Source organism: Camponotus vicinus, unplaced genomic scaffold (genome assembly GCF_025532165.1).
Source record: "Camponotus vicinus isolate PSW18456_S1 unplaced genomic scaffold, iyCamVici1.0 SCAF_3, whole genome shotgun sequence".
Classification (NCBI taxonomy): domain Eukaryota; kingdom Metazoa; phylum Arthropoda; class Insecta; order Hymenoptera; family Formicidae; genus Camponotus; species Camponotus vicinus.
In genome coordinates this window covers 18,263,597-18,288,735 of record NW_028141967.1, presented here as the reverse complement: position 1 = coordinate 18,288,735, position 25,139 = coordinate 18,263,597, and the positions used below count along the sequence as shown (strand labels likewise).

Sequence of the window (25,139 nt, the reverse complement as noted above, 5' to 3'; positions counted from 1 at the left end):
AATATTATTCGTATTTAAAAAAGATTTTTAAAAAAAATTAGCTAACGAAAAAAATATTTCTTAAAGGAATATCCAGATATACAAATTCTAAGAAATCCATATAATGCATGAAATATTATAATAATAATTTCCGACATTTTATATTCTTCTTATTGCAATACCGATTCGGAAACACGCGTATACATATCAAACACTTCAGAGAGGCGACCTTGACGTAAGCTCTTGCGATAAGGGTCGCAGGTGTGACTTCAAGTGGCAAGAATGCGCCGCGTTTTCTAGGCCGTGCCGTCTATTTTCGTGTCATTCGTAATGCCACAACGTTTTCCAGAATAAACAGACTCCTTAAGTGTAATTATAACATGATACCGAAGGAACAACGCCGGCAGTACGCAATGTTTGCATTCTCAAGCTGTGCGACACCGTGGCCTTGCGCTTTGCGCCAGTGTAATTTAGGAACTTTTCCTCGGTGTCGATTAATTATCCTCTCGGCGCAATGCCACCCAGTATAGTGGCCATGTAATTGCGTATTAATTCTCGCAGATGAATTGAATTAATATGCACGCACGGTGAAGGTTTTCATTGAGGAGATCAGGCAGAGATCTCCATGATAACCAATCGTGAAAGCAAATCACGGGCGTTATTATTTATTAGTGTTTTTCATCATTAATATTGGTTCTCAATGAAAACTAGCTTACCAGGACTGCGTGATGAATCGATATAATTAATATCTCTTCTGTATTACTCTTCTTATTACTTACCACTGTACTTATTTGTATACTTATTATTTATTACTGTATATATACTTATTATTATTTATTAATAAAATATCCGACGTTCTGATTAAAAACTTTTTATTTTAAAATTTTGTGTTTATATTTGAATATAAAAACTTTGTTTTTATCATTAATAATATTTTTAAAACACACACACATACAAATTTAAATTCGGAATTCACATAAACAGAAATTATTCAATTTTCAAAGAATTTGGCAGAAAAATTGTCATGGATAATATTTTTTTAATTTAATGTCTCACAAAAATATTTTTTTGCCGCTTAAAAACACATGCTAATTGCTATCGATAAAATGGAGAATATATTTCTACGGAGACTTACTTCTATGGGATACTTGTCGGGCATGTGGGAGGACGAGACACCGGCCGCACTTAGTATCATCAGGACTAGAATCGATCTGCAACAAAGATAAAAGAAGGCATATAAATCGATCCATTGTATAAATACGAAGATCGATGAACATAATTTACACTTTCGCGAACGATAACTATTTGCGTCGAAGCAATTATTCTTTCATCGCATCCTCTTTCGTTTGCTTTCATTGAGTTAGAAATTTCAAGAATGCGATCTTAATCTTTATTGAATGATTAACGCGCACTTTCGCGAATGTGCAATAACGCTGGTGAATTAAAGTCGGTAATGCCAGCGATAAACTTATCTAACTCTTTGTACTCCAATTTTTTTGTACTCTATATCTCTTACTATTTTATATTTTTCAATTAATACAAACAACTTATAACAAATAAAATAGAAAAAAAATGTATTTATAATATATATTATATAATAAAATAATTATGTAATTAGCTTATTTTTCTTCTATTAAAAATTAACGATTATTAAAATATAATATTTATAATTTTATAATTAAAAATATAAATATTTATAAATAAAATATTTATAATTTTAAATACACAAAATATTATATTTAATTTAAAATATGTGATTTCTATAACTATACTGTTATATTATTCAAAGTATCATGTGGCTGGAATGTATTTGACAAGCCTCGGACACATGTTGCTTCTGTTGGCATAATCATTAGTATGTTGATCACATACATAGATGTAGATCTTTGCGATCGATATAATCGATTCGCGTCGTCTTATCTCGGCTCGATCAAACAACACTACATGTACGTCCCAATTTTTCCCACCATATACAGTCGTTCTTTCTTCCATCTCTATCTTTCCACGTGCATCCCGGGATCGAGGTCGACATGCAATCTCAGCATCCGTTGCTCCACGAGATAACGATGGCGCGCTGCGATCTTTGCTTTTACCGCTTAGGTGGCTACGTAAACTGCAGACTAATGTCGGCTCAATTCGTCATGCTAATTGTACCAAGGTAAGCGTTATGATAGTATCTTTCAAAAGTGGGGGTATCTCGGCTAGTCTTTAAATAAATAAACGCAAAATTGAACATATTAATTTAGTCTAAACAATAGAATAGTTGGTATGATTAATAAAATTAATAAGTAGTAATCTTTATAGACAAAAAATTTTTATCGTATTATAAGAATTTTATGATAAGATTTTTATAGAGATTTCTAATATACGAAATTTACATTAAAACACATTAGATTTCAAAAAACGTTTTACTTTTAAAATTTTTGCATTCATGTCTATCCTTTTTTATACATTTAACGAAGTTCTGACATTTTCCCCAAGGAAAATTTCGTAGTTAAAATAATGTGTCTTATAATTATTCACAAATATATTTTTAAAAAATGCCATTCTAATAACAATCATAAATCTAAGGAGAATAGTTATGTCAATATAATATATTTTTTCTAAATTTTGATATTTTTTCTTTTTCTTTAGCTTTCAAAATGTCTTCTCAGTATCCTGAATTCCTTTCCGTCAGATTAAGAAAATAGGAGGAATAAAGTCAGAAGTGTGAGTATGAGCGATGTTCGCTACGTAGAAAATACATATATAGGTACCGCGAAGTATGCTGATGCGCTTTCATGCGCGCAAGAAGCGCAACTGTCTTGTCGCTTCTCCATACTAATTATTCATGAGCGTTAGCTTAAATACCGTCTGCGAGTTGGGAAACGTACGCGAACAAATAGAAAACGCACACGGTGATGATAGGTCGCTGATGCGTGCAGACGGCAGCCGCCGTATCATCTCTCTGCGGAAATTATTCAAAAGCGTGCAAGCTTTAAATAAAGATATCGATGCAAATAGGAAATAAAATAATGCAAAATAATTTTGACAAGTCGCTCGATTTATGCATTTATTAATTAATTTTGCAATCAAAAGTTGAGATGAGCCAAAACTTTTACATTTAGATTAAGCAAAGAAACATTCAACACTAAAATTAATAAACAATTAATTACAGATTATATATAAACTATTAATATCAAAAAATATTTCTTTAAAACAAATTCACCGATTTCTTGAGTTTTCTTTAACTTGTAAAATAGAAATCATTAGTCTAGATTTTTAAAATGTTATAAAAAAGGGAAAGTATAGATAAATGAATGTGATAACATAAATCTTACTTTATCAGAGCGTAGACAATTAGAATTTTTTGTTCCCATCAGACTGTAACGCCACGCGACCTTCACACTTTAATTATTTCCAACAGATATTTAAAAAAAAGACATTTAATATAACTATATCATGTTTAATTACATTTAATACTTTGGTAAAAAATAAATTTTGATCTGTAAATGCGTTAAATGAAAAACTTACTATTAAATGGAAAAGTTTACAAGCCAAAATTATGTGTATTATATATTTGTCCACTTCATTCATCAATGTCAAGTTATTAAAAGCTGATAAGGGGCGGAGTACTCGGACGAACAGGAAGTGCGTACAAACCAATGATTACACATAAGAGGGCGAAGGGGAGAGACCTCGACTGCCGCTGATCCGAATAAACTGTGCCACTAAGCACTAATAACGTTTCACTTGTTGCGTTTTCTCGGAAAGCTTAATTAATCATTAGACCATGCCGCGGAAGGGGGAAGGAGTAAGGGAAATGTAGGGTTCGAATGAGTCGCGATGCAACCGCGGGATGAGAAGAGCGAGATGCGCAGACCGCCCGTCGCGGCATTGCGTACATTACGCGAATGCGTGCGTGTGTAATCACAGAAAAACGCACTATCTCGACTTTCCACGCGATGCGCTCGTAAGTGGTGCATCCGAAGGGCGGCATGGATCTCGCATTGCGATGCAGCGTGTTAGTTGGCAACGGCCAACAAGGCGCGTAGGTTCTTCTCGGCAAAGCTGAGAGTCTTGCGAGCTCGCAAGAAGATTGCGCGAGATCGGAAACGAGGAATTCTGATTTTTATCCATGACCCAATCGAGCGAGAGACTCACGTCGTCGTTCATTCACCTTCGCGCATTAATTCTAAAATCGCTATAATATGTGCTATCAGGCAGGGCAGTTGAACTAGAAAGTCACTTGTTCTAACTTGCACATGCTCTTATATTATGCATACCAAAATATTTATCTAATACCTCGAATAAAAAACTAAAGTATCAGGCTCCTAGTGTTGATCATGCGATTTCAAAAACGCGACTATATACAAAATCAAAAATTAACAATCAGTTGGATTGTTTTCGATAATAATATTTTTTTAGTAATTGCATATCAAGAGGTTCCGAGTTTATTCTAAGATAAAAAATTTACAGTAATTTTCAGTTATTCGAGATTTCTTTGTAAGTGGGTTTTAGCTCTTTGAGCGAAATTACTCCAAAGAATTCTATCATACCAAGCATGTAACATATATAAAGTTTAAATCTCCTTTAAGATTTCATCATTTCATCTTGATAATAATTAAGTAGCTTATATAAAAAAAAGTCGATATTCCCCAAATATAAAATATTTTGGTAAAGTTAATAGTTATTAAACAGACATTAAAATATAAATAAAAATGTGCATTACATCTATTATAATTAAAAATTATCATTTTTTTTTAGACTAATGTAAAATAAAAATTGAATTAAATACAAAAATTGCTAATAAGTATATGCTAATTTATATAATTTAATTCTGAAGAAATTAAATTTTACAGGAGTAAATTTAAATCCAAAGAATACTGATAACATTTATAAAAATAACATTTATATTCATATTTATTTTTTTATAGAAATAAAACAATAATATTATCTAATTCCCTTCAATTTAGTTGACATTGAATCTTGGACCTTCTGTATCAATTTGCTTCCGCAATCGCTCTTTTTTCCATACAGTTTAAAGTACTTCAGTAGAGATTCCGCGCTTATCAGCGACAATACGATCACGAATTGCGCTTCGCGATGCAAGTCGTAATGCAAATACGTTCTTGCCGAAGGATCGATCTCCGCAACAAGAGCCTACAATGTTACGGACAGCTATGAACCGTATATCCGCGACCCGTTACGACTTCCCGTATCACGCGGCTCGTCCATCGCGGCTCGTATCTTGCACTTACAACAAACAATGCCAGTCTTGTACTCAATAGCGTAGGAATGCGAAAAGTCGATCAATAAGAAACAGCAGCTCGCCTGGGCCGGCTTTATAAACCCCGGCTAGAATCTTTCTATTGAAGGCGAGAACAGCACATCAATAGCAGCCAGATACGCCACCATAAAGTCGAGGAGGTCTCAATGGATCCCATTAAGAAGAATGTCGAGCTCGCTTTTTGTCGTTAGAGCGAAATTACTAACGCTGTATTCGATGCGACTCGCCACTTTCGCAGATCTATTCGTAACATCTGTTTGTAAACACATTAACATATATATATTCTATTTAATTACATTTTAATTATATTTTAATTTTAATTAAATATAATTATATTTTAATAATAATAATAATATATAATTAAATTAAATAAAGAGTGAGCGAAGATTATAAAAATGTATTTAATCGATAACTGTATAATTATGTTTTTTTCATATTCAATAAAAAAAATTTTGATGCTACTGCGTGCGCAGCAATCGGATAAAATCAGCGCAAGTCATTCACTGGGAATCATTACACGACGCTGTTATTGCAACGGCATCATTAAATTATTGTATTACATGGCCAATGAACAAATTCTCTTCTAATGATATGTGCTCAGACGGAACAATTGCGGGTCGCGCGACGGGTTTAACGGCGTCATATATTAATACAAGCTTTCGCCGTGTCTTCAAGTACGGCTGCACATTGTAACTTTTACGGCGGTATTATAAATAAACGGCACTTGCCCCGCAATTACGGCGGATCGTAAAAATTACGCCGAGTTCTGCGCATCCGCCGAGTAAAAGTTATATATACCGTTGCAGTCTTAACATTGTGTATAAGCTTTCAAAGTTTGAGCTATGATTCACAATTTGAAATTATATAGATCATATTGAAATCATATAAGACAATGCAACGTTAAATCCATTAATCGATCGACCATATGTTTAGATAAAATTTCCAACTGTGCTGTTTTATATCTTTTTAATAGAAAGCTCTCTCAAGTATTCCCTCGTAAATTTCTCATATTTAATTTTAAAATATTTCGATATATTATATAATACATTAATTGGTTTTTTGAATTGTCATAAAAAGTCTTCTTATTAATTTTAAAATAAAAATCATTGTTTTTTCTCTCATTTTCTGTCTTTCTCTCTCTTTCTGTCAAAATTTATATGTGCCAAATTTCAAATGTTCACGTTTTTCAAAGTCTTTAAGGTTTCTGATGCGGCAAAATGAGAAGACGCGAAAGCAAAAGGAAGAGATGCAGCGTTGGCATCCGGCGGCACGGGAGGCCCGCAAATTCGGTATCACGGTGGTCCTTTGAGAAGAATTTTCGTCGCCATCGGGGCTCGGATTGGAGCGATGCACACGTAGCGGGCACAAAAAGAAATGACCGTGAAATATGATGCACGATACGCGGCACGGCATTGTCTTGGGCACGAGGACCACCGTATCCCTTCTCGAGGAGAAGTCGCCGTCAGACAAGGGGGAGGAAAGGGATGTGAGTACGAGTCTCGAATGGTCTCTCTAATGATACCGGAGCACTTCGATCGGCTTAAAGAGGATTTCCACTACTGGCCTACGACGACAGCTCGAGCTCTATCCCAATCCCGCGCGCTTAATCCTCCTCCGGATCCGCCAAAGCTCCCGTTTAAACGGAGTTACCCGTTAAATGTCGCTATATTTTACTGTAATCTAATGAAAAATAAACAGCCACCAGAGAGACGTAATTAGCAGCGCTATCTCCGGAAAAGTTTCTCCGGAGAAATACATTCCGATTCAGAATGAAATAAACGAGTCTAATTCTAGATTTCTCATTAAAATTTCTTATATAAATTTAGAAATTGGTCGAAAAAATTGTTTTCTTTTTTTCAAATGTCAATAGAGAAATATTTGATTCGTGCACCGTAAAAATCCGAAATGTGATTGCAACATATAATATGAAAGATACGAAATATGTATCAATTTTACATATGACATTTTGTAATATTAGCTATTTATCAACAAATTATAAAAAAATTACATAATCGTTTTTAAAATTCTGACGAAATTGCGACGTTGTAAGCATTTGTGATAAATTTCCCCAAAAAATGTAAGAAATTAGAGCTCACTCAATCTGCATCTCATGGGATAATTCTGGCGAAATATCATCAAATTGTAAATCAAATTTTACGTGTGCGTATATGCGTTGCTGTCGCACGCAGATGTGTTCGATGCGAGATACAATATGCCTTACTGGTGCACTGACTGCCGCTTACCAAGAGGCGGTCAGCGCCAATTTCCGATAACCGAAACGGCTCCGTATTGCTGCTGTTGTATTGTGTCGCAGCAATCTTTCTTTACTTCGGTGTTTATCTTTCATTTTCGAAAGGCCGCCGATCGTCGGTCTGGAACCTCGTTATATCAAGAACTTCGCCCGAAGGTGCCTTCCGCATGCGGATGGCGCCTGTGCAAAATGCTTATGATATCTCGATACGATCGAAGTATCGATACTACGCTTTCGCATCGAATATTTTTATTATTAAGTTTTTATAAAATTTGTTTATTATATTTTATTATCATTACATTAATATATTAATAAGAAATTTTAATATTATTAATATTATTAAAATTATTATATTATTTAATTTATTATTATATTATTATATTATTTAATTTATTATTATATTAATATATTAAATATTATATTAAATAATTTATTATTTAAGTTATTTATTATTAAAAAATTTTATTATTAAAAAATTTTATGACATAAAATCTTGTATCCTTTTTTTCCTAATTGCATACTCTCAATAAAATAGAAAGGGAAATGGCTAATGCGACAATTAAATTGAAATGCCTTGCAATGGTTCGCGCATATAAATTTATTGTAAAATAAAAACATTTTATTATTGCGAATTAATCCAGAATTATAAACTTTTAAGTAATCAGATATGCAAAGAGAGCACTGTTAGAAGCAATCGTGATGAAGCACAAACCATTCAAGGCCTTTCAATCGCGCAATAAAGATACTACAGCCGGCTCCGCATTTGTTGCGGCGCATCTGTTTAAATTTACGCCGCCACGCTGTAATGTGATATCGCAATCAGAGTAATACAGTCGCTAACTGGTCGTTACTTCGTTCATTATCGAACGTGCCGCCGCCGATCGACACAATTCGTGGCGTCTGCCAAAGGTGTTTAGTGACCCCGTTTTAACGTTTGTTATCTGTGTTAACTGTTTCAAGGCAATCATCGTCTATCTACGCATTGTTCTTTTCACCCGTATTTTCAGATCAATTCACCACGCGAGTGTTAGGCTAACAACGGCAGCCACTTAGATGATGTAACGGCCTCGTTCGACCAATAATCGACCATCATTGACTAGGTCCGCTATTACCCAGATATTCGGAGAATGCGGATACTACCCGAAGATAAAAGGGTAATGGTCGATTAAGCTTTTAGACGGAAAAGAGTTTATTAATAATTAAATATAAAATTAGTAATTAAATATAATTAATTATAAGATTCGAATATCATGCAAGAAATTGATTCAGTATAAAAAGTCGCGAATAAACAATTCCATACAATCTTGATAGAGTAAGATTAAGATTTTAGATTTTAAATATTAGAGGGAAATAAAAAATAAAGAAAAGAAAGGGGATTATATATAAAGTAAAAATCGAAAGTAAAAATTATAAAAATGATAATCTAATATATCAATTTTTGAGACCAATTTATTATAACAAAATTTTACGTTCCAGCTTCGCTTATCAGAAGTGAAGCAATTCGGCTGAATCGATTTCCTCGTAAGAGCGATGCATCCCCGAGGACCTATCTGTTATGTTCGCGAGGCGCATCGCACGACTTTGTAGATATGAGTTTAGACATATAGCTCGCGAAAATAGATAAGGAGACCGGGATAGTATGTACACGGTGGCAAAAACATTCGGAAAACCGGCCAGCCAGCCGACTGCGGTGGCGGGGCTCTGCGGGAAGTAAAATTAGCGCGAATCACCCGCGGGCGGTATACCTCCCTACATGAAGACGGGCCATCAGATGCCAAACAGCGTCTTGTTAGCTGCACGCACGACTGCGCGTACGTGTATCTCCGCATGAAACTCAATACATCGAAGTCAAGCCGAGACGGGCGGTTAGCTGGATCAAGAGATGGACGGGGAGATCAAGGTGGAAATCGAGGGGGAGGATGGGGGGTGTCCCATCTTCATTTGATGACGGTCGGAGCGAGGGACGGAAAGGATATACTCGAGCTTAGACTCGACGTGTGACCACACGCGTGATCTGGGTCAATTTTTGGGAGCCGGATACGCGCAAACGTGGACAGGATCAGTGATAATAAAGAAGAACGTTCCCCCCCCCCCCCCCTCATGTCGTCGCAGATTGATCCGATTAAAATTTCTCCGTAAATTACTCGATTATCACGAGTAGTATTAATTGTCATTAAATGTTTTTTGTAAAACAATAGACAAAAATTTACACTTTCACAATTTGTAGAGGCAAAGTATTAAGAAATTATAAAATCATAAGTGAAATTAATTTATAAAGATATTTATAAAGAATTATAAAATCATAAGCGATATTAATTTGTAAAGATACAATATTATGCAATTTGTGTATATTCACGAAATAAATTATATATATTTATTAGATGGTTTCTCAAATAAAACAGTTAATATAAACCGCGATATGTTTCAATAATTATTTTTCTCTGTGCAAGTGAAACAATTGTAAATAAATATATTAAGAAGATGAAAAAAATATAAAATTAAAACATAAATTTATAAAATTCCAAAACCATCTAATATCGATATGTTTATGCAAATGATTTATTTATTCAAAATAATATCGATATGTGAAGTTACTATGAATTATAGAAATCTATCGCTTCATACAAATGCAATATTCAATTTTTTCGCGTCAAGATTATATGATCCTATCGAAGATTTGATCGCAAATGTCAGAAGGCCAAGACGCCTGTTGATAAGATAAAAAATGTTAAGCTACTCGACGTACACGCGCGCGGATGTCAAGAGGTCGAAAGGATTGAAAGGATCGAAAGGATCGCGAAGAAGTCAGAACAAATCCTTCGGAGGAGTCCAAGTCATCGAGTGACTCATGATTTCCTGTACAGTCAGGATTTAGAAACTTAAAACCAACAAGCGAGATCCAAAGTTATTTTAAAGCATCACGTGAAATATATTGAAAACAATTTTGTCTTATTATAATTATTTTATATATAGATTTGCCTTGTAACAATTAATTTAAATGTCAAATTATCAATTAATTAATTTAAATGTCAATAATAAATTTTTATTGGATTGTATTAAAATCAGCGACAAAAGAAAGTTGATAATATATTCACCGAGACTACTTCATTAAATTTAACTGACAGTTCATATATTTATCGGAGATTAATATAGATATTTTGAATATTACGTTACTTTTTTTGTAGACATATATGGTGAAATTAATTTTCATGGTATTTTTCTTTTACATTTTAAAATCAATTAATTCTATTTCAACGTCAATCTTTGAACAGTTTTGATAAACTCTTGAAAAGTCTGTAAAAACATAACAGTTATAAAATTTAATAGAAAAAATGGTTTTGCCCATGTCACCGTACTTGAGATGCATTCATGCACGTTGTCAGATAAAAGAGGTGTCGCGAATCGTTCGTTATTCGGCGCGTGTAGCGTTCTCGCATCCTCCCACGCTTCTATTAATATCCGCGCACGTGTATACACGAACGTCATGCGAACACTCATGTATTTTTCCGTTTATGGGTACCATAAATACAAAGAAACTTTAATTCCCTTTTAAGAAACGCATATACGAAATATATATTTCACAAATGAAAATAAGAAAAAGCGTAGGAATTATATATTCATACATCAATTTTCTGCAAAATTAATTGCATATTTCAAAATAATATATTGATCAACAAATTTCATAATGCAGAAAATAAATTGCGCTATATATTACGATATACTCTCTCCTATCCCATCGTATTATATATGTAATTATGTAATTTATAATAACAAAAGTATTGTGTTATAATATTAAATATTTTATCATAATATTAATTAATTAATATGATAAAAAATTGCGTACACGACTTTGTGCGACAAACATGTTTTACATGCACTGTTTCCGAGACGTAAAGGATTAAAGTAAAATACCCTTGCGTGAGAGAAGTTTCGAATTCGTACATCAATTATGCGTGGAATTAATTGCGAGCCTCGAAACAGTATATTATGTTGGCCATTTTGAAATGACTATCGAAATGTTGTATTGAATAACAGTAAATATTCATTACATTATATTTTATAATAATATGATAAGATAATTTTTCTTCAGAATTTCTCTCGCGCGTATTTTTATAATCGTATAACTTTGTACAAAAATTTATTTTTATTCTTGTTATATATATTCCATCATTTTAATAATATGTATTGCAAATATTTTTGTAAAATCTTTCTCTTTCTTTGGAATAAAATCAAAAAATTAAATATCCTATTTAATTTTATCTTCATGATTTTTCGTATAAAAATTTTATTTTTAAAAATTACCTTATAATATCCTTAAAATATAGAGAGAAAAATCATACTGAATATTTAACATTATTCGATTATTAGTATCAAAAATATTGCATTTTAGTTCCAAGATTAATTCTTTCGTGAATAAATTTATTATCAGAAATAAATATTATTTTTTTACGAAATAAAAAAATTATAGAAGAATTATGTATGCTCCAATAAATATTAAAAAGAATATTGCACAATCATATCGCAACGCACCACCAATAATCAATACCGTCCTATCGAAAGAGTTAAGACCGTTAATAATTAACAATACTAAAGTGTTCGTTCTCATGCTTGAATTATTTACTTCTAGAATTAAATTATTAAAAATCGTTCTCGTCGCACAGGTCATTACCGTATACGTTGCATCATCGTGCATTATTCACGCGCAATTCACGGGCATCATCACCGCGAACTCTTGGGATCGTCGGAGTCATCCCGGCGACTTATTAATATTAGGATCCATCGAATTAAGATTCCTCCGTGCCGGAGGCAGTCACGCATAGATCATCCGATTGCACACGACAACAGTGAGACGATCGAAGTCTTACATTCTATTACTTCTCGACACGGGACTCGTGGCTGATTAGCGAGCAAGAAAGGGACTGCTGTGAATCGATAATGATCGACGGCAGGAGCGTTCCTTTTAATGACTTGCCGTACGACACCGTCGCGATTATATTTCCGCGTTGAATTATTCGTACAGTGCGAGATAATGGAAATTTTAATTAATAATATAATAATAAATGTAGATTAAATAAAATATTAGCATACGTACAAAAGACCGTAATTAAAATTGCTTAGTTCAGCGAAATTAAAAACTACACAGAGGAAACGATTAGCAAAACCGCGATTCTCTAATATGCACAAATAATAAACATTAAAATAATAAAGTTTTATTACTAATAAAATAATGAGAAAAAGGAAGATATGCAGATAAATGTTTATATTTTTATTGAATAAAAATATAAATATAAAATAAAAAAGATACCGTTTATATATATATATATATATATATATATCGATTTTATAATAAAGCAATATTGTTTATGTGAGAGAGAGCAGTCTATTAGTTTAATTCATTATGATTTTAATATCAAAATGCAATTACTAGAATAAATGCAAATAATAATTTGAATAAAATTGTGTCAAATATATATATTACAACATATTACAATAATTGTAATATATATATATATATATATATATATATATATATATATATATATATATATACAAACAATTGCAATAAATATATTTTAATTATTACGTATATTAATTACTAATAATAAATTGCTCGAATGCAAATAAATTCCAGAGAAATGAGTGACAGAGACCTTCTTTTATTACACGGCTTGTAATAAAGCACGGATCTTTGATCTACCAGTTAATACTTCAGAAGCAAAGCCATGAAAAAATGGTTGGCATTTCCCAAGGGAAAGCACGTGATGCTGTTTTTAATTTCAGAAATATGTGACGCGACATTTCGTCATAAAACAGCCGATATACTATATACGCTTCTCCAAAGATAATTAAATCCATACCGCATACACATGTCATGTCGACAAAGACGTGCGTGATCAAATTTGGAGGTTTCATCTCACGAATATTTCATGTTTCGAATTATTGCCATATCAATGTTCAATAGATGCCGTCTATATTTACTGGCAATTGTAACACGTGATACGCGATATCGCGTATTATTTTATATTTACGTCATATGTACAAAATTTATTCTTTAATTTGGAGTTTCAACTTTTCATAACTTTTGTATTACGATAATTTCTAAAAGGATGTTATGATTATATATTATACTTTAAAGTTTTTAAGCACAATATTTGTAATTTTTAAAGGAAGGAAATGTTCCATGTTTCTGAAGTAGGAAAAAGAGAGAAAGAAAAATATATAAAATTGTAAAGTTTTAAACTATAAAATTTCAACAAATCTTGAAGATTTAGTTCGTTACTATTTAAGAAAAAAACATATTAACTTTAGCTTTTTAAATTAATATGTATTCAAAATTCTTTATAAGAGAATTTTCGAAATTAGTCGAAATTTTTTTTCCTGAACATTTAGAGAGATTTAATAATTTGGAAAACTCTCTCTTGATATTCAATGTCCCATCAATAAAAAATCAAGATCATATCGATAGTACACAATATCGATAGTAAACAAAAAAAAAACACTTATATATCAACAATTAACTATTATAACTCACTGTGCTAACGATGACAATTAAAGTCCGCGGTACTCAGCCCGATTATGGCGATTAATCTCCCATAGAGCAGATGCGAGAAAGGTGCAGTATGATCTGAGGGCTCAACCTTTCGCGGATTCGCAGTAGCTAAGAAAGATATGATTGACCTTCCCAACTTTTCTTCTCTCTTGCTTCTTTGCCTTCTCTACACTCGTTCCACGTATTACGTTCGGATCCGCACCGAGTGACGTGAAATTATAATTCCGTAAAATTAACGTTGCATATGTTAATTACTGAAAACCGGTCCATGCCTCGCAGTCACCTTCAAGGTTCTCCGTTCAGTCGGCGGAACGTGCATATATACATGCACGAGTTATGATGCACGACTCATGTGCATCCTTGTGCATCGAAGTGGCGCACGGTTGCATTTGATCCTATGAATGACGCTAAATTTTTGTGGAATTCAGCAAGTTTTTCTGAGAATAAAGATTTTGAATATCAAAAGAATAATAACTGTACCTCAAAAATCTCTCAATTCTCGATTTTCCGAAACGTGAAAAATCTCTCAACTTCCAATACTCTTACATTTTCTCATAGATCTCTTCATAGATTTCTTCATAGATATGAATTAACGGAAATTAATCTAATAAATGTTCATTAATAAAAATTGTAGATGCTAAAAATAATTAAATTTTTACATAGAGTATTAATTTACTATTCCATATTCGCAGCATCTATTAGCGAAAAGAAAACAATATATTTTGCACAAATAAAAAATATAGAAAAAAATTAATTATTCTGAAATATTGAGATTTTTTTTATATATGAAAATTATCTTCGCATATGCAAAATCAAGGAGGAAAGGTCAGGAAGCGCCAGGATGACTCATCGACCGTTGCACTTTTCTCGTCTATGCGAATCACCGACATCCGGAATCGAAAATGAAGACGAGTCACCTCGTCGAAGAGAAGAAGGAGATTGCATTAGGCCGCGGTTGTGTGCCCTGGGCAAACAAATCCGTAGGGTACATAGACGGCCTAGTGTGTACAAAGCCAGTGTTGTCCATCGTGTCAATAACGGCCGACGAGAGAAGAAAACGCGCGCGTTTGGTCGGCAAACGCGCGCCGTTTTAAAGCGAAAAATCGCGATTTACGGCGCCGATCTCTTTGCGCTCTTTGCGGGAACAAAAGGCCCAAGCTCGCGGTGTCGTTTCAGAGCGGAAAATCGCTTCGACGCGTGCTCGATAGCTCGCCGCGAGTAATATCGCGAGGAAAATGGAAACCGCCACAAGCGTTCGCAAAGAAACCAACGTTTCGCATTGAATCTAATTGTAAGTTTAACAATAGCGCGCTGTTACAATGCCGCTGTATGCGTCTGGCTTAGAGACATCACATTAAAATCAATACTGGAAAAAATCTGTCATTGAATAGTATAAAATGCAAAAAAATGAGAGAGAGAAGTTTGCTTTTCACGATTTATATATATGCGACAATGATGAATATTAAAAATGTTTACAATATATTTAATTCTTGGCAAGATTTAAACTTTTTTCGGAAAATTTGATTCTACTTGATAAAAATTAGCTTTATATAATTTACGAAAATAGCTATGCAAAATGTTTTTGACTTGCAATGTTAGTTTTGTGAAAAAAAGATATGTATACATACTAAATATACATGTATAAAATAATATTTTTTGTTTATAACTTTTTTGTAAAAATGTTAGATTCTATTTAAAATTAAAGTTTCAAGAATTAATACTCGAGATCAAAAAGTTGTGATGTTATAGTATCCTATCAACAGAGTTTATGGACCAACAAACTTTTACCACATGAATCTAAAATAAAATTTAAAGTTTATGGACACAGAACTTTTGAAGAAGTTGCGTAACTCTGTATTAATAGTAGTACGATTTTAATCAGAAATTATTTTAATCAGAATTAATTGCCGATGACAGCGGTCACGATCGGATACGCTCGCACTTTGCTAATAGCTAATTAGTTGGTAAGTTCTTCTAACAAGAGCAAGCATGGATCCCTGGAAGCGATAAAAATAGAAGACGTATGCGTTTCAGAAAAATACTCCAACTGATATAAGTCTCAGAGTTAAATTCATGGAAATTCTTTTCGAAGAAAAATCGAGTTTTATCTACAGCGCATCCTTCTCTCTTCGAATGAAATAGACATGTTCGCCAAAAGAGAAAAACACGATTTACGAGATAGAGAAGTTGGTATTGAATGTGCAGTTCGTTGGTGCGTATATTTCTCGAATATCGTGTATTGTCTCTTTTGGAATGAATCGGGAATTTAATTTTTTCTTAACAAGCAGACGACAATTATATTCACATTTTATTCAGCTCGTGGAGAGCTAAGCGGAAACAGAGAATAAAGAAGAGAATAATCTTCAACATTATATTATCCGAATTTTCTAGTTATTTACAGTTTTCTAGTTATTTACAGTTTGTTAAATTTACTGAAACTCCAAGACTTCGAAATATTTCCAGAGAATCAAAATCAAGTTTTCTAAAAGATCTAATTCAATTTATAGAAGTTTTCTGCGTAATTAAGGTCTCAAATCCGACATCAGCGCAGCAATGTAATAGATTATTATATGGAATAAACAATAATAATCGTTGAAAATAGATTCGAAAATAAGGCTGACATGCGCAGCCTTATTCTCGGTAAATGTCGCGAGATCGAAATCGAAGCGAGTCGCGATAAGAACCGCGCTTCCGTCGTTGCAGCGGACAGGAACAAACGGTACACGTGAGCTTACCGATATATACGTGCCTCGCGGTTCGTTAAACGCGACTGCCACCGACGGAAACAATGGCTTGTACAATGGAGGGATACGTGTGTCGTGTGTTCGATTCGACCAGAGGGGGATTCCATACGAGAACGGCATAGCAAGCATAGGGACGGACCGAGATATCGCCATCGCTTTACATCGTAAGCGTCGGTGCGTACCTATAGTAATTTTCGGCCACGATTAATTGTTTCCTGCAATAATTAAATCTATTCGAGTCGATTATACTAGACGATTGTTCGAAATTTTTTTTATATAAACAATTATATAAACGCGCGAATGTCTTCTATAATATCAAAATTGATTAAAAAATATGATTTCTTATTGTAAGATATACTCATTGTCAGAGTGAGAGATTTCGGCCTTTATAAGTAAATTGAAAAAATATTTGTTAATATATATTTTATTTTTTCAATTTACTTATAAAAAATAAATAAAAGAGAAAAAATAAATATTTGTTAGCTATATATTTTTTCACCGTCGATGTACACGTATAAAATAGAAAGCAAAAATTTGAGATAAATTAAAAAAAAATAAAATTATGTAAATCTTTTATCTCTGAACATAAAATTATTTCATATCCATAAGTGTATATAAAAAGGGATTATATTTAACATGAGATTAGCACGTCATATAATAAATATGGGAGAATTTTTAAACATAAACTGCGAGATATCGGGAGGGCATTGCCCTTCAGAAGATTTCTCGGCGGAAGACATCTCTGCTGTTTCGAAAGGATTTAACCGTGTGATTCGATATAATTGAATGCCAGATTAAAAAGTCAAACGCGTCCGCTCGCGCATAAATGGCGATGCATATCTTGTCGAGGAAGATGGACAAGTCCGGCTCGTATAGTGGACATCGCGTTTAATGGCCGTAAATTTCCACGTCTCACGTCTTTATGAACTCCGGATTTATATGCGCTGTTGAGTGTGATGTCACGTGTAAAGATGTCGATAATATGCGAGATAATATTTTGGAAGCGCGAACAGCGTGAAAACTATACGCGTGTCCGCGTGCATAATTAATCCATCAATTATAAATGCACAAATCCGGATAAATATCAATATATCCGGATAATATCAAACATATTAACAAAATTTTCGAAATATGCAGAAATTTCGAAACAATTATTGTTACAAGAAAAACTGAGTTTAAAGATAAATATTCGAAGTATCTAATTATTTGATTATATTTAAGAATTTGCAAATTTAATATCAAAGAAAAGAGAAGGATTATTAATATATACTTGGCGTATATATTAAAAGCTCCAACTATTATAAAATTTGGAAATCCGTAATCATATTACATATTTAGCGTCAAATATATCCGGTTTTGAGTTTTATGTATTTGTTTCGTACGATTTTTCTTACACATACATAATGTAAATACCCTGCTTTGATGAAAATTTTTTGTGTTGTACACAAATTAAACATTCAAACATTCTTATCTTGCAGCAATCGCGATCGTCTTTCCTGAAAGGTGCGAAATTGCTAGTCATCACGATCGCTTGCATCGATGCAACATCAGCGCTGCACTAACTGGGTGCAATGCACGATGTAAATCTCGGCGTAAAGGAGCACTCACATATAATCAGGCAATATACGATTATAATCACTACAGACAATATAAGTGCTAATTCAAAATACGAATAATAACTGTTAATCGTGTAAGAATCTTTCTACCTAAATTATTCTACTTGTGTGTTATTAACAAAAATTAATTATAATATTATGGATATAAATAGATTGTGTGAAGAGACCCTAAAAAGACAAAGATACGCAACAAATCTTAAGCGATAGCTCGCTCAATATCTCGCGATCCCGGTACAACGACCGGGAATGTACGACTATGTACTACGCAAGTACAAGCCGTGAGCGTTGCTCGGCTTATTTGTGCAATTGCACGTGTACACGCACATGCGTAAATGGTGGGAGGAGACGCGTGATGTTCTCCATGTAACGCTAATGCACGAAAACGATCGCTAGAATCGCATAACATACTAAAGACGCCCAAGTTAGAGTCTGACTAACGCGACGATTTGCTGCGACTGGCTTTGTTGCATTCGCTTAGCAAGTGAGATAAAAAAAGCACACGTCATTGGACTAAAAAATACGTATTTAAAAAATTCCCAACTTGTTTCTATAGAATATATAAAAATAACTTCACTAGTTAATAGAATTATATATGAGACAGTTATATATCTCACTATCTTTTATAATAATAAATTTTAAAGGTATAATTTCGTTTATAAAAATCTCTTTTTTAATATATTTTAATATCTCTTTTTTTAATATATTTTAATATCATTCAAATTTATTGAGGAATTTTAATAATTCGGAGAATAATGGTCAATGTAGCGGCTTCTTGTATTGTCTATTAATTCGATTGGGATGTTTCTGACAGGTACGATACGCTTTCGCAAATTCCCTGTCGTACGCTGCACTTTATTGCACTGTATGGTGCAGCGCGTGGGCGCGCGCGGTGATATTTACTGCTAAGTAGTCGGCGCGATCTTGCCGGGTGGCAAGAAGATCCATATGTCTGGCTATACGTATCGGATTGCCGATAAATCTTCGAGGGATTTCATTTCGGTTATTATGTCGCGTGGAAGAAGGACCACGTTTGAATTCATTTTCGAACAGCCTGAATCTGTGGATCATCTTTCGGAAGATCGAAATCTTAAGTGAGGCAACTTGAGGCGTTGGAGAAATTTGGAAATAAACTTGTGTATATGTAAATAAACTGAAAAAAATATATATAATTATATTATAAACTATTATATTATATTATAAAATTATATCTTTAACATTTTTATTTCAATATATATAAAATGTTTAGATATTTTATTACATATTTAGATTTTTAAATATTTACATAGGAAATAAATAAATAAATATATATATATATATATATATATATATATATATATATATATATCAAAAAATTTTGTGACATTTATAATAAATTCAAATTTCATTTATCTTTCAAGATTTAATTTGAAGAAAGAATATCACATATTTCAAATAAATCACAATACAAGATGCATTGTGATTTATTTTTTAATTTCGTGGGATTATTTATGATTGCATTGATTTAACTCCCCGTTGGATAAAATATGCCTAATAATAGTTTGGATATTAATCATCGTACGAAATCCTGCTCGGATCCATGAAATAATAATTGCAATAATACCGCGAAAGCTATGGGATATCGTGGTGAATCTCGCATGAAGCGTTCAATCTCTTCAACCTAAAAAGTTTTTGTGCGATTTTTCATGGAAACAGAGCGCTTTCGGAGTCTGCTCTTTGACCTTATATAATTGCAGCGAGGCCACGCGGCTTCTTCTCTTTGTCTGTTTTTCTCTATCTCTCTCTCTCTTTCTCTTTCTCTTTCACCGCATCGCGCGTAATACGCGCTCCATTCTAGCACAAGGAGGTTTTATTAAACAGGAGAGAGAAACAGCCGCACGGTCGTCGTAAATTTCAAAAAGCGGCGAGTATATAGACGGCTGGCATAAACGGCGAGCAGCAACGCGATACGCGCTCTGCGTATTTTTATGAGGAGCTCTTGCGCGTAAGTTCTTTTTAAAGGCCATTCTTCGCGCATTTTGCTTATGCACGGCTCTATTAAAATCGTCATCTAATCGCACAAACATGTTCGCTATGTGTAAATAAATAATAACCGCGCACCGCTCAAGGCGCTCTCCTACACCAATGTTGCTGCATTAATGTGTTCTAATCTATTTCTGCAAAGTAAATTATATATCTCGTGCGACAAGATTGTTTATTACATGCAGAAATTATGGACTTACTTATGATGTATATGCTTATATAAAAGCTATATTTATAAATGACTTCTATAAACCGAATTTAATTATAATTTCTCTTTGTACTTTGCAAATGTAATAATTAATATTATACAATATTAATTATTATATCATGTAATATTAATTTGATATTATAGTAAGTATCTAACAAGTATCAAAATTTATTTACAAATAAGAATATAAAAAAGAAAAAAAAAATTTATTTAAAAGATTGATAAGAAAAGATTGTATTTCAAATTATTTTAAGCTCATCAGCAAAATCAAATCTTAAAATTTAGAAAATTCTTGGAAGAGCTTCAGAGCAAATTTATGATATAAATATCGATATATAATTCACGCATGACGACATCGACAAAATCGTACCGCAAATTTAGCGCTAAGTGAGGCCGTCTGATTCCAAGTGTTATTCGCCTAATACAAAGATCGCGTTCAACGTTAACGTAAATGCCACCAGAATCAGATAGTTCCATTTAACGCTAAATATACGCGGCTCCAAGTGCTCGCTTCGTTGTAATGCACGTTACAGTAACGCGATAAATTACGAAGGGCAGAACGCGCGTTCCAGCGGGTCAAGATCGTCTCGAAACGCTAACGATCTCAAGGTCCGCGCGCGACGAATCAGAATTTCGCGTCTTCGTCCACGTTGCAATTCGCAAGAATAATTATATGTTTCGGTAGAAAAAAGAGGTAGAAAGAGGGAAGGGAAGAAAAAAAGAGAGAGAGAGAGAGAGAGGCACGATAAGAGATGAAATGACGAGATGGCACCGGCGGCGGTAGCCGACGTAGTCTCTCTCGACAGAGCTCACTGAAAAATAAATGGAATACCGCCTGTTTTCGTGCCTTCCGGTGCATCGACGACGAGAGACCACGCGCGTGCACCGTATCTCCTTATCCGAATGCATCCGTCCGCGTCCATCCCCGAGACGAGTCCCAAACGTCCTCCCGTCTCACTCGCGGCTACTCACTCTCTCTTTCGCGATTGCACCGCGGTATGCAATTCTTTTTTGCGCCAATTACATGGTTGATAAACCGACGGCATTTCGGGCCAACGATCCATAAGGTCCGTGTCTTAATCGCGGTCTTAATCGCGACTGTAGTATGGGAAAGGAGACTTGAGTACCTTTTTGCGAAAGCTGGATCTATATCTACGTATATAAAGCAACAATAAAGTGAAAATAAATAACACAGCCAATTAAAGTTTTCATCATCGTGATAAGAAAAATGCAAATAAAGTTTTAACTAAATAGTATATTAAAATAGAAAATAGAAAATAAAAGGTAAAATTAGAAATATTGATATATCGAATAATTTGGAAAAAGCAGTATAAAAAGTTTCACATGTCCTAATGACGTTTAACTCTTCTGAAGAAGCGTAGTTTAAATTAAAATTATTTGATAAAATTTGAAACACACGATATCCACAATTATCGAATGGAATTATTTTTAATCTGAGTGCAGCATTCAATGGTGGCAAGCATCCGTGGGTTACTGTGTTTGCACTTTCGTCACACGCACCGTTGACCGATGACCAGGCCCGAGCCATTAAGCTGTCCATTTAATGACCGACCGAAACAATGTGATTAATAACAAGGCTGCGCCTTGCGTCGTAAAGTACATCGCAAACGAGTGCTTAATAATATTCGTTGACAAACGTTAAGTCCGGCTAATTATGAATACTATGCGCGAGATTGGGCGTCGCGAGCTTCTCCGATGAATCCCGTTGCTCGCGAGATTTATGGCGATCCAATTTAATAAAGCCGCAAGTATGAGATCAATGATTGCTATAACGCGTTGGGAAAAATTATATTAAATCGATCAGTGTTTTATTTCGGACAATTTTTAGATATTTAACTCAATCTACTATCAGCAAGTGATTTAAAATTGTTGTATATGCAATGTAATATAAAATGAAAGGAAAAACATTATTTTCATAATATACATTATATATTATTGTACATAGAAAAAAAAAAGTGTCAAATCAAAATTTATATACTTAAATTAACGCGTTCATTGTTTCATATATACGCAACAATTTATAATCTTCTTAGAAGAATAATTTTAAATTTCAACAATATTATCTTATTTCAATATAATAATTGTCATCTGAAGAATATATAATTATTTAATCCTACTTTAAGAAAATTATATATAATCTTTGATTTAAAAATGTTATTTTCTACCTAACACATTGTTTCCTTTCCACTCAAGAAAATTAAATCTTAAATCATAAGAATATATTTTTCTTGATTGAACTATATAAAATGGCTTCATTCAAGCAATTATATTTTTCTTTAATTAACGCAATATAATCTCATTTCAAGATTTCCATGTTAAAACTAAAGATATTTTCAAAACAAAAATGTCCTTTTTTTCTGTGTAGGTATGCAATTGTATTAATTATTATTTTATTAACGCCGAGAGAAAGTTAAATTTTATATTTAATTTTTGCCGAGAGGGAAATACTTGGGAAAAAAATTCAATAACTATACAATTGATCGAATCAATTAAATTTCACGATACGTATTGGCGTTAGAAGTGATACATTCTCTCTTGCGTTCAAGGGCTGCTTTTGTCAGTTTCGAACAACGGGAATGTTTCCTCCGTGATGACGTATGTTATCGACAAGGTATCAAGTGTTCCCACGAGCGACGTCGTCGCCGAGATTGCAGCGATATGTTGCACACATGTAGCCCCGGCGCCGGCATAGCGTCGAAACAGAACCATCAATTAGGCGTTTGAAGCGAGACGAAACTGTTTCCGCATGCGGCGACGAGTCGCGCAAATTAATTCCTGCCAATTCGCAGAACGGATTAAAGCTTCCTCTAGCGAGAAACGCTGAAGAATGTTCGCCGCAGTGATTAATTTAACACATGGACCGACAATGACCAGTGTAACGAGCGTAACTATGTAAAGTTCGTTCCATGACACCGGCGGTCAGATCCGCATGCTTTTAACGCATGCATCGGTCTTTTATTTTCGTCGCAATGCGTTTAGAATAAAATAAATTTCTTGCTATTTTTTTCGGTATTTATACACATTTATGTATAATATATTTGCATGAATTGCAAAATGAGACTAGAGAATTTTTTTTTTAAATTGTATGATTAGTGTTGTTACAGTGCGATACAAAATTGCACAAAGATTCGCGCAATTTCCCTTCGAATGTTACCGCAGAAAAGTCATTTTAGCGCGTCATCCCCGCGTTGTTATTACAAACGTCTTGAAATAGACGCGCGCGTACAACGTTATGCCGGAAATCGCTGGTTTTCCTAGTCAAGTTGCGGTATGTCACGCACACGACGGTTTATAGTCACGTCGTGATGTGTGATTCCATGGGGAACATAGTAATGCATTGCGATTTTGCAACTGCTGAAACAGTGGTAACAACCACATCCGTTCAAGACACGCGTGCGAAGATATCTTTCATCGGATAAGTGATGAAATCGTGAATTCATAAATGAAATTGATGGAATAAACGTTGGAAAAATTTGATTTACCATGATGGATATTCTACGTCGGAATCAATCTCGATTCAATCTCGATTCAATCTTGCAACACACGTATAAAAATAAATATCGATACAAATGAAAAATATATAACGAATAAAATGATTTATAAGTACATAAGATATGAAAATATAAATTAATAAGTATTATTATTTATTTTCATATTCGATATTTTTGCAATTATCTTTCTTATTTTTAATTTATTACCGATATTTGTTTTTATCTATAATTAATTAACTGTTAAATAACTGACAATTATATTATCGAAAAATATATATAAGCAAAATATATATTTAAAAAAATCTATTTCAATATTTGGAAGTACATTATTCTAAAAAAAGCGAATATATATTTTTACGTGCAAAAAGTAGAAAGTATGTATCACACAACAATTCACGTTTATTCTGGCACGTTATATGAAGAATCAGTAACACAAACATTTGATAACATATATTCCTTTAATCACTTACGTTATAGCACTGACGTGTCTAATCAAGATAAGACACATAACCGGTAACTCACTTATGAAATCATATACATATATTCGTTAATGAAATGCAAATTAAACGAGTATCAAACATATCCATATTTGCAAATTAAATCAATTGATTCATGTTATTATTGACAATTATTTCTTGCTAGATAGATAAAGAAGTTTCAGACATATTGTACAACAGACTTGTAACAGAATTGTAAAGTAAGAGATAAATAATCTTTCATACATTTTAGTTCAGAGAAATTTAAATAATTGAAACAATTCTTGAGTTGATTTTTTTAAACATTAGTTTCCAAGTTATCGCGTGCCGAATTGTGACGTCAAACGCGATCAACGCATTCGCAAATCCGAGAAATTATTTTGCAATTTCTCCAAGAATAAGCGGCACAGTGACCCTGTTACAATCAATCATGAATGACATTTCAAGATTTCCCCGAACGTTATCAAACATGCGCTCAAGTTTTTCTATCATTTTGTACTCACATATTTTATATA

The 25,139-nt window shown here is 33.4% G+C and overlaps 1 protein-coding gene and 1 long non-coding RNA gene across 6 annotated transcripts in view; one reads left to right on the top strand and one right to left on the bottom strand.

The window, feature by feature from the left end:
- The window catches only part of LOC145968063 (ADAMTS-like protein 4), a 72,772-nt gene that overhangs the window by 15,311 nt on the left and 32,322 nt on the right, over positions 1 to 25,139 (bottom strand). For all 5 annotated transcript variants that reach the window (XM_083093292.1, XM_083093295.1, XM_083093296.1 and 2 more), the window contains one exon: positions 1,115 to 1,190. In XM_083093292.1, the coding sequence (XP_082949418.1) occupies positions 1,115 to 1,190 (76 nt within the window). The remainder of the gene's footprint in view (positions 1 to 1,114; positions 1,191 to 25,139) is intronic.
- On the top strand, positions 16,786 to 19,614 carry LOC145968737 (uncharacterized). The gene is made up of 4 exons (XR_014437841.1): positions 16,786 to 16,967; positions 18,272 to 18,483; positions 18,562 to 18,890; positions 19,221 to 19,614. It is a non-coding gene; the product is annotated as an uncharacterized LOC145968737 (long non-coding RNA).